General features: G+C 38.1%; 1 protein-coding gene across 1 annotated transcript in view; it reads left to right on the forward strand.

The window, feature by feature from the left end:
- ZDHHC2 (zinc finger DHHC-type palmitoyltransferase 2) overlaps positions 1 to 9,589 on the forward strand; it is a 35,169-nt gene extending 25,580 nt beyond the window's left edge. The window contains exons 9-13 of the mRNA XM_030947915.1: positions 894 to 1,020; positions 1,187 to 1,279; positions 2,330 to 2,439; positions 2,895 to 2,973; positions 5,776 to 9,589. Of these exons, the coding sequence (XP_030803775.1) occupies positions 894 to 1,020; positions 1,187 to 1,279; positions 2,330 to 2,439; positions 2,895 to 2,935 (371 nt within the window). The 3' untranslated portion in view covers positions 2,936 to 2,973; positions 5,776 to 9,589. The remainder of the gene's footprint in view (positions 1 to 893; positions 1,021 to 1,186; positions 1,280 to 2,329; positions 2,440 to 2,894; positions 2,974 to 5,775) is intronic.
- Positions 9,590 to 11,389: the final 1,800 nt, after the last annotated feature.

An 11,389-nucleotide genomic window follows, 5' to 3' on the forward strand; every position in this document is an offset into this window, starting at 1 on the left:
GATAGCTTTAAGTGTGACTGAGCTGAAATCATCCTGGGAGTTCTTTCCCTAGCCTAATATGGGCATCTAAAAGGATGCCCCCATTTTCCCTTCCCCCTTCTTTCAAACTCGTTGTAATTAATGCACACTGCATGTGGAAGGTCGTTTCCAGCAGTTCTTGGCTACGGTTTGACTGCAGAAGGACAGTCTCAGCATGGTTCTGACATGGTTTGTGGGAGCTGTACTGCCAGGACATCAGGACAGAGCTTGCCTGCTATGTATAGCCAATTAAGGGAATTAAATGGCTATCAGTCACTTGGTGAAAAGTGAATGAATTTTCTGCTTCAGGCACTTTGCAACACTTGAAGCTATATTTAGCTCTCTTCTCCCGTAATTTAGGTTGGATGGCCAGGGGGAATAATCTGGGTCTATGAGCAAAGACGTTTCTTTGTGCAGTGGTAAAAACACACATTATTTTCATACCCCAGTGTGTGTGTAAAGCTAGTCTTACTACTGAAGTAGGTTAACTTTTTCTGCTTTTTCATTACTTTTTCTGTAAGAAACCCTTTGTTTAGGTTTGTCTTTCTTGAACACTGTCTGTGGTATTGTCACAGACTGAAATCTTCATATAAACATATCATGCCTTCTTAAAAACTGAGTTCCTCACTCTTCCTTGTCTTGATGAGGGAGGAGGGTGAAAGAGACTTCCACTCCTCCTCAGCCACTGGACTTGCTCCACACAACACAGTGCTTGTATAGCACTCACTGACTTTGGCTTCCAAGAGTGCTCTCACTCTCTTTCTCAGTCATTTGGGCATTACAGCCTTTCCTCTTGGGTGAATGGCAGTGCAATTGCCTAAGTACTGGTGGGATAGTAACCTGCAAAGAGGTCTAATTAATCTTTTTCTTTTAAGAGGTATTCAGAGCTCCCATATTTCGTCACAGAACAGATAAGAATGGCTTTAGCCTGGGCTTCAGCAAAAACCTAAGGCAGGTGTTTGGTGATGAGAAGAAATACTGGTTGCTGCCTGTGTTTTCAAGGTATGCTGTTCCTAATGCTTAATTTATTTAAACTGTTGAATGATCAGGATCCAAAGTGTTTGGGGCATGGTTAGTTTTTTGGAATAATATATAGTAATAAATAAAAAAAAACTTCTTCAAAGTTGTGAGTTTTGTGTACATATGACACCAATTCTGAATTTTTCAGTTTAGGGGATGGTTGCTCCTTTCCAACTTGCCTTGTTAATCAGGATCCTGAGCAAGCTTCCACACCTGGTGGACTTAATTCAACATCCAAAAGGTAATCTCCTTTTGTTACCCATTTCATATAGTTGATCTTTTTCTTCCTGTGCACGCATAAACAAAATGATGTATAATATACTTAAAAGTAAGCAAATGAAGAGCATCCTTTTAATAAATCCAAGTCATATTTTAACAGTTAAGCTTTAAATCAGGTAATCCTCAGATTTATATTTAAATTTATGGAAATGAGGCAGGGTGAGTTTTTCCTCTGATGTGCTTTGTCTCTGCTCAGTGACATCCCAGGACCTGAATTTTTCACACCTGCCTAACAATCAGTATCAGCAATATTCTTTATGCATACATATGAGATGGTTATTCACACTGCCTGTGAGACAAATGCATTGCCTTGCATGGCTTTTGGGGGATGCCTGCTTTTTCTTGTCTGGTGAAAGCTGCTCCATATAACGGAATCATCCCTAATGGCGCTTGGGCCAAAGCACAGGAAGCTGAATATTAAGTGTTGTTTCTGCTGATAATAGAACATGTTTTATTAATTCTTATCCTTAATGGACATGTCTTCTTTAAAGTGTGAAAAGTATGTATATTCTCCTTTGGATAAATTCATATTGCATCCTTTTTGAAACATTTGGTAAGTATAGTGAATATGAGACTAAGAAATTTTAATGGAATCATACGGACAATCTTTTATTCATATAAGAAATTTATGACATTTCAGCTTGACGTTTTATCTTACCCCAGCATTCCGTAGCTTATGTTAGGAAAGAGATTTTGGAGATGTTCTCTCCACTATTTATCACATCAGGTTTGTTGTAGCGAAGAAGAACATAGGTAAGATTGCATTTGGGGCTGAAGTACATGTATTAATATAAAATATCTGTCAAATTAAAAATCCCTGTACTTTTTAGATTGTGCTTGCACTTGTGACAACCACAGTGTAATGTATATCATGATAAAAAAGTAGTGATTCATCAGACAAGAAGCAAGGTGAGGTAAGGAAAATACTGTGTATGACAAACTGTTTGTAATGTGTGGTAAGATGATGAAAAATTACTGCAGTTCACTAATGTTCTTTTTATTGGTGCTACAGTGAGAACCATCTGTTTCCTGCAAAGCCCTTGCGCGATTCCCAGAGCCACCTACTTACAGATGCACCATCTTGGCCAGAAACTGCTGCAAAGGCTGACAAGGGCAAAGTTGGTAAGGAGTTGACTTATGCTGCAATGATTTGTGTTGTATAAACTTTTTTGGAGGATATATTGTAGTAATGGCCACAGTCACATGGTTTGCATTCATGAACCAAAATTCATGAAGCTTTTTTAAAATACATGCTTGTAGGAAGTTCCATGTGTCAAGCTGCTGTGACTTTCCCAGTTAAACCTGACCAAGGGACATCAGAACACTGATACCAGTAGGTGCTAATTATTTTTTAAGCTAGGCCTGATAGCAGCTTTGACAATAAATTTCTTATAAAAGAGGTGCCACCTGTTTGCAGCTAGTGAAAAGCTGTATAATAGACATGGGACAGGACTTGACTTGGTAATAGAGTAATGACATTAAAATGATTGTTAATACATGGTTGTATTATTTGCTAAAATAATGAAATCATGAAATGAGACCTTTTCCTGTGGGAATACTTTTTTTTGGTTTTTAAGGTATGAGCAATCCTGCATTAACCATGGAAAATGAAACCTAATTTCCCTTAAAAGAAGCATCTGAATACATAAGGGAAAGGTATGTTAATATTCTCTGTATTTATTATTTTATTTGATGATTCCTTACCATTTGAAGAATGCACAAAAGAAAATTACTAAAATACTTCCTGTTTTCTTCAATTAATTTTTTACCACATGTAGTAGCACATGAATTCATAGTTTTAAACTAAAACTTTAAACTCCTATTTCTTGTAGTGTAATGTTTGCAAATTAGTTTGATCTTAATACTCATCGCTTTTTAGCTAACAGTCCAATATAATGTTATTATTATTATTCCCTTTATTTAGAAAGATACTGAAAATTTGAGTATTCAAGCTGTTCAGTCAATATTTATAACGCTAAGTTTGAAAATTAGGCTGGTTCTTAAGACTGAATGCAAAGATCATAGCTTTGTCTGCTAAAACAGGTAAAAGTCTATCAAATGATGAAGCAAAAAGGATTTAGTCTAATACATAAGCTATTAGTGTCTTGCTCTGAGTCAGGTACTGACTGAGCTGCATCCTATTTAATAGTAAAAACATGCTGCCTACTGAAGAAAAAAGGCGTCCATATGACTTCCTGAGGATTTCATCACCTGTTGTCAAAAACAGCTGATATTTTCTTGCATTAATATCTTGCAACACAGACTTAAGAAGCAGCTAGTAAATTCTGTTAGGTACATAACAGGAGCTGACATTTACCCTGGGTTGTGGAGAATGAACACAATCATCACATTCACTCTAGTACTTGAATATAGCTAACTCCACCAAAACTTATGGAATAAATTATTTTGTATTTAAAACGGTATAAAAAGTTAGACTCCAACCCTAAGAATTTTTGCATACCAAATAATTGGCATGGAGGAGTTGTTCCAGCAAGGTCATTTCTTCCCTGCTGTTGGAAGCACCTTTTCAGTCATCCTGAAAAAGCGTCTCAAGTGAATGTCCTTCATTTATGTGTGGTACGACTCTTGGACATGCTGTCATGGCTGTGAGGTTGCTCATGGTCCCTCATGGAAGAAATGAAAGGCATGGAAAGTCATCTGGGAACTGCAGTCATTGTTACTAGACCCATTAGGAATGGTATTGCACTGTCAAGGCAGATTATAAAACTAGTAGGTGTGCAGATAGCAACAGATGGACCCATAGCTTGTACCAAAAAGTTCCCAAAAGTTCAGTTTGGTTCATGAGAGAAATTTCAAAACCTCTTGGCCCTTACATTCTGGTTTTGTGTTCAGTGATGAAGACACAGTTCCACATATAGGTACATCTGCAAACTTCATGATGATGTGAAGTGTTAGAGGTGTTGAAAATGTGGGTGTCAGATGAACAGAGTTAAAGAGATGAGTGAAGGAAACTCAGACAGTGCCTGCAATTTTCACTGCTCTGTGTATGATATTTTAATAGAATATAAACCCTTCATTTCTAACCCTTTGTTCAAAATGTAAAACATTGCATTTCTGCACTGTTTAATCCATCAGTTCTTTCAACAAAACAACAGCTTCTGGAAAAGACTAAATTACATGTCATCACTAATCAAAAGTAAAATATTGGAGACAGACTTTAAAGAAACAGATTCTTGGATTGTTACAGAAACACCATTAATTGCAGCTAGTTTTATCAGGTTGGAGTTCTACTTTCTGAAGTCCTAACACTTTATTTACTTAAGTTATGGCTTTTAAACTTTAATCTTTCTTTGAAGAGTGTGTACATTTTATTAGAATGTTGTCATTCAGATTACTCTGAATATCAAACATAGTCTGTGACTGTTCTAAATATGTTAAAAGTGGGTGGATTTTCCCATCAGTTTAGCTTGATAAACATCTTGTGCTCTTTTTAAATTATTTTCTTCTTTTAGTCTAGTCTGAGAAAGAGTTGTGTTTGCAGTCAGATTACTTCAGTCTGTGGGGTTTGGGGGTTTAGTTTGGTGTTGTTTTGTTCTTTTTGGAGGCATCCATTTTGGAACATGGCTTTTTAAAGACAGACTACTTTCAGAGGAGGTTATGTTCCAAAGAGTAAGTCTAAAGTCACATAAAGGGGCTCCTGGAAGTTGGTTTTGCCTCACTTGGATTCATGCACTCTCAGAAGGGTAGCAGGAACTGCTAATTCTCTGGCATGAGCATAAGCACCAGATTGGTTGTACCCTTAGCTCTGAGATATTTCTATGTGGCAGTTAAAACTTTCTGGAGAACTAACAAAAAAGATAGATTACTGTCTACATATATGCCACATACAGTTGCTGCAATAAGAGCCTGTATATAAAAACTTCCTTTAGCTACTTTGCATGTAACTTCATTACATTATTGTCAATCTAGGAATTATATTTGTTCCTAGGGATTTAATAGAATACTTTTAACAGAGCTGCTGAAATCACCACAAAAACCAAGTAGTTTCATCTTAGATATGAAAAATACAGCCTGCAGCCCCTGCCAATGTGTTAGAATTAGAATTTCTGTCCCAAGGAAGGATCTGTTCAATATCCTGTATCCTATAATCCTTCATATTTCAGCAGAGGCCTGATTACCGAAAGTGCCAGATGTAGTTTACACTAATGTAATAGAGAATTATTTTTGAATTATGTTGGTATCTGGAAGTAAAAATAGCTCGTGACATTTTATAAACTGGTGGCCTGTTTGCTGTGTAGGCAGTACTTATCACTGTCATCCTGAACCAGATTAATAACATACCTGTGAACAGTCTTACTGGTTTCCTCTTCAGGGTGGGATTTTTATTCTGCTGTTAGTCGCTTTCCCCTTCAAGTTGATGAAACTTGTTACAATAACATAATTTTTAAGTATTCTTTTATTCTAATAATTTGTTTTGTGATTAATATTCTGTTCCAGTTTAAGAACAAGCTGTTGTTGGAAGGAAGATGCATTCTTCCAAGTATCAGCCCTGTTGGCCAGCTGCTCCTGTCTGCTCCTCTATGGATGTGCTCAGAAAACAAACTGACAGATGATTACCTGTCTCCATGTCACTGCTTGAAACACAAAACTAAACATGTTACTTCTGAACCATATAAAGGATGTTTCAACTTAAAATTACTGGGTTTGAATGGTGAAGGATGATTGAGTACTAGAAAGTGGTACAAAAGAAGAGTCTGCGTTTACAATTGTGAAAATTCAATGGCTGGTTTTACTTTGGTATTCAGCACAAGAAAAATGTGACCTCCTTACTATCAGTTCATGTTCTTGGCTTGGTTTTGAAAATTTACCTTTTAATTCAAATTGTTGTAAGTAGTTGACTTTAAAATCAAATTTTTGCACTGCTGGCTTTATGAATTGGAAAAACAGCCAGTGTTGATTAGGAATAGTTTAGTGGCTTGGTGGACTGTATTTTCTTTTGAGCCCTTGATAAGCAACTTTTGAAGAAGACCTAAGTGAAGTGTCTGACTGGTTTTGGAACATTTTTTGGAAAAATTAGTGTAAAAGCTCTGTTTTCCCAAAGGTCTGCACTGCAGATAGTTGGAAAAGTTGTTGAGAGGGAAAAAAATCCTTTAGTTGATTGAATGGGACAGTGGGCCACTGCTCAGTGATGCAATGAAAAGCCTGTGTTCAGGGGGTAATATGGAAAGGAAACTGGCCAGCTGGGGATTTTGATGGCAGCTTCACAGAATAGTCCTATGAAATGGGGTTTTATTGTCCCATTTGGAGCTCTTACCCCTTTGGGAAGGAAATGTTGGCCCTGAACTTTGATCCAAAAGGCTTTTTACCAACCTGTATTAGTTACTGAGGGCCACTGTCTTTCAAGCTCCTAATTTCCTATTAATCAATATTTGCCTCAAATTTCTTTTTTCACTTTTTCTTCAAGACACTGCCTTTCTTACTGCATAACTTGATGAATACCATGTGCAGTCAAGGTGACTTACTGTTATTACTTACGATATTTGCATTTACAGGACAATGGACTTTTGATTGCAATACCAAAAAGCCAAGCTGCTGCACATAGGAAATCCCATTTAATTAAGTTAGGAGCTAGCAGCTTTCTTAGGACCAGAGTTTACTGACTAGAATAAAAGAGGCATTTTTGGCTTTCAAAGTCAAGGAAGTTTCAGCAACACAAATCTAATTGTCTTGTGCCTTTTGTATACACTACATTTATGGTATCAGTGTTTACATTTAAGTGCAAATTTCTATTCTGAAAACAACTTTAGGAGGAACTTAGTTATGCTTCTAGGGGGCTAGATAAAAACACAATAAAAAAAAGAAAGGTGAAAACCTCAGACTATGCTGAGTTCGGTTGAAACAGGAAAGTACTTCTATTATCAAACCTGAATTACTTAGTAGGTTGGTTCAAAGTGTAAAGATGCCAGTCATTTGTTTAGGAAACTGGCAGCAGGACTAAGTGATATAATAATGAAAGCAAAAGATACTATCATTAACTCTCCTACCAGCAGGTAACTTCAAAATTTGTCTTTCTTGGGTTTGCAACTTAGGTGATAGCTGGTGTAGCAAAATGTGACTTTTTTTTTTCTCTAGTGAGGGAAAATGTATTTATTTTACTTTTTTTCTTTTAAATCTAAAAATTTTACCAGCCTGAAAACATCTGTTTATTGCCAGAAGTGCCAGAGTGTGGATCCCTTGATGTAGAACACCTTTTTAAAACTAGCATGAAGGTAGCATACAGTTTACATTATGCCTGCAGAGATCTAGTTACCAAAAGATTTTTTGCAGCTCTTTATTCAGTGTTGTTCTGTCAGCTTACCTCATATTCGTGTTTGTTTAAAGGCGAACTTGTCAAGGGATAAGGGGGAGAGGGAAAATATATTTTTTAACACTTCAGGTTCTCTATCTGTAGAGTCTTGTTTTTTATGCAGTTAGTCACAGGGTGGTTTGTCATGGAGCATGCATTTAAAAATACTGAGTAGAAAGTTGAAATTCAGCTTCAGTGTGTCTTGCACCATATTTTTATGTAAAGACAAAAGATTTCCTCCCCAAGCAAAACACATCATGGAAATGGATCTCTCTAATGTCAGGTTTCTCTGTGTCCAGGGCTCTGAGATCTCTCAGTAAAGCTGGGGATCAATGTAGAGAGAGGGCAGGGATAAGGGATCAAGAAGTGCTTGGCTTCTCCATGTCTCAGAAGTCACACTTGGAAAGCACAATAGCCCTAAATAATCTGCAGTTTTGTTGCAGCCAGAGGCTGTCCCCATCACAGAAAACTGATGGAGGCATGGAAACAGACTGATGAAGGGAGGAGAAAGGGAAAGGATGGTAGCTCAGATGTAAGCATTGAGCAGATCTGAGGCAGGGGGCTGTAGCTACATATCTGCTCTCTGGATGGGCATGAGCTGTGTCTCCATGAAGAGCACTGTCAGCAGGCTTTGAGGGTTCCTGGCAGTTCTCACTGTGTAGAGTATGGACAAAATCAAGTCAATCATGCTCCAAAGTATAATTTCTGATGATATGACTGTACTCTTGGCTTTAAACTCTCTAATACTTTCTATAACAAAGTGAAAATTCTCTTTTTGACGTACTGACCATTGTCAGTGTTACAATGCATACAGGAGAATTTGTGAAGAAGTCAGGGTAGCAAGGATGCAATGTTGTTTGTCTGCATACACTGGTTCTCCTGTCCTTTATATTCTTGCTGGGCACTTTACTACAGCCTTTTGTGTAATGTCTGTATTTTTTTTAAGGAGTGCTTTTTACCTACTGTACAGTTACTAATCTACTTTTTTGCTAAAAAGAAAATAATATCCCTGATATTTGTGTAGAGGTATTTGTCTGGTGCGTTTAGTGGAAACTAAATGAGTTCTGCAGACTCCTCAGACGGGCCTGAGTCCCAAATGACAGCAAAGTCAAATTTATTTTGTATATATTAAACAATCATATGAACTATAGTTCCCTACATGTATAAAAAATGTGTTTTATTTCTAGGTTAGAACAAATCCAAAACATCTGCACCAGAAGTAGTCCACACATACTCTATATCAGTAGATGCACTGGTGATGGAGTACTCAAAGTCTTCACAGAGAACTATTTTTGTTAAGAAAATGGAACACAATCTATGTGAGCAGTTAAGGTACAGCTGCTGTTATGCACTTTAATACTTTAACTTGGGAGAAAAAACAGTGTCCAGTTTAGGTTACAGACTGAAAGTTCTTTCTTAGACTATGGCTGGGCAGGTAATGAATGAAACACAAAATCACAGAGGGGCAAAGGTTGGAAGGGACCACCACTGGGGTTATCTGGTTCCTGCTCAAGCAGGATCATCCTAGAGCACATTGCACAGTATGAAATACAGATGGTTCTTGAGTATCTCTTGTGTGCGACACTCCAGAAAGGAAACAAGTTTGTTTCAGTGTGTGGAATGCTGTAGCTGTTTTTCATCATTATTTGGACTGAAACCTAATTTCCCTTAAAAGAAACATCTGAATATGTAATGAAAGGTATGTTAATATTCTCTGTATTTATTATTTTATTTGACGATTCCTTACCATTTGAAGAATGCACAAAAGAAAATTACTAAAACACTTCCTATCTGTTTTATTTTCTTCAATTGATTTTTTAATTAACTGAGAGTTCTTCCCCTGGTTCAGTTGACTGGTGTGTGGTGGGGCGGGATGAAATATATTTCTACATAAATTTAGTGTATAACTTTGCCACGTGTTAATGTGTTGCTCACATAAATAAATGCTTCATGTTCAGCATGCCATGGACATAGTAGTCATTGACACACTACTACCAGTTTTACTGATGGTGTACCTGAACAGTAGAACACCATCTCTACTAGGGCTTCACTGGCAACATAGCTGCTGTAAATGTCCCCCCTCACCCCTTCAGCAGGAGTCTTGGACTTTTGTAGGTGTATTTCCCTTCTCCAAGGTTCACCTCACAATGCACTGACACTGGAAGGGATTGAGAAGGAGCCAGTTCTTTTATCATCTCTCATGGGTGAAACACTTAATGCTGGCAGAGCAGACAGAGCTGCACTCCTTTTTGAGTATTGTTGATAGTCAAAAAGGTGGAATTTGGTTCCCAAAAACCAGGCAGCGGGGAGGTGGGGGTGTCTTAAACCCCCTACACTTTCTAGAAGTGAAAAGGTACCAGATAGCTACTAACCAGGATTGTCACCCACAGTGTCACTTCAGTGCAGCTTTGCTTCCTGAGGGTTCTCCATTCCCTGCCAGGCCAGACTCTTCAGAGCTGCCTGATTTTCCCCTCTTTCCTAACAGTCTTCCTTAGGAAAGTGCTGGATCCCCCTCCTGTGCAGAGAGGAGTGAGACTGAGGGACCTCTAAAGCTGCAGGAACAGTTACGTAAAGATGAAAGCAGCTTTTACCTCTACCACTTCAGACATATGCTGTATATGGTCCGAGCTCATCCTGTTTTTAAAACCCTTCCAAAAATAGTGGTATTGAACCATACACAAATATTCTCATCCAAAACAAGATTAAAAAGAAAGAATGTACTGCTATGCAGTGGAAGTGGTGGGATGTCTCTGTTGCTACTTCACTTGCATCTACCACCTGCTTATCAGTGACCTTGTAGTAGGATGGGAAAAGCAGCAGCCTTCTGGGATGAAACTTGGAGCAAGTGACATGTGACATAACCTAAGGAAAGCCTTGCCATGTTCCCTTGGCAGTTTTTCAATTGTTCCTTCTTTAAATTTTGTATCATCTTTCTTTCTCTCTTCTCCTTCCCTTCCCCAGAAGTCCAGATTGTACAATCACTACTTAGGTTCTTTATTATTCTCCCTACCAAAGTTGATTCGAGATAGGTAATTCCTTCACTTCTCCAAGTTGTCACTCATCACTGAAATACAGTAACTCAGTCATTCTGAAATCCAGTATTTGAGGCATTGATCACATTCTTCATCCTAGATCACTTTAATCTCAAGCAGATGGTCCCAATAGTTTGAGTGCAGGAGTTGGAAGATGTGCCATGAGCCATCTCCCCTCTCTCCCCCTCTACATGCTCACAGTTTAACTGATTGGCATAACTGGAACAGACCCAGCACTTCCTGACAGTCATCACTTCATGAAGTCACTTTCCTTTTTTTTTTAATCTGGAAATAGAATAATTCTTAGTTCACTTAAGAAAGAGCTCCTGTTATAAAGGCAAAAAGAGACAACACACACACTGTTACAACCTGAACAACAAGAACTTACTTCCAGTTATTTTCTCCATCACATCAAGAGATTTAACTGGCCAAACAGATTTCAAACAGATACAATAATAAAAATCAGTAGCTTCATCATAGATACTACAGCTACTCCCCAGAGCATGCAGAGGGACAAGAATGAAGGAAACAGGGAGCTTGCCAAGCTCAGTTATATGATGAGAAGTAAAGAAGGTATTGCCCATGCCACCCCAGCTCTGCTTCACTGTCCAACAAAAAATAAAGCACATTTTCTGTAAGGCAGCTTAGAAAGTTCACCTGCTGCCAACTTCTACGTGGTACACAGAGAAGGGAAAAGGCTTCCCTTCCCTTTTCTCCAGTTCTCCCTCACATT

This window comes from Camarhynchus parvulus, chromosome 4 (genome assembly GCF_901933205.1).
Source record: "Camarhynchus parvulus chromosome 4, STF_HiC, whole genome shotgun sequence".
NCBI lineage: Eukaryota > Metazoa > Chordata > Aves > Passeriformes > Thraupidae > Camarhynchus > Camarhynchus parvulus.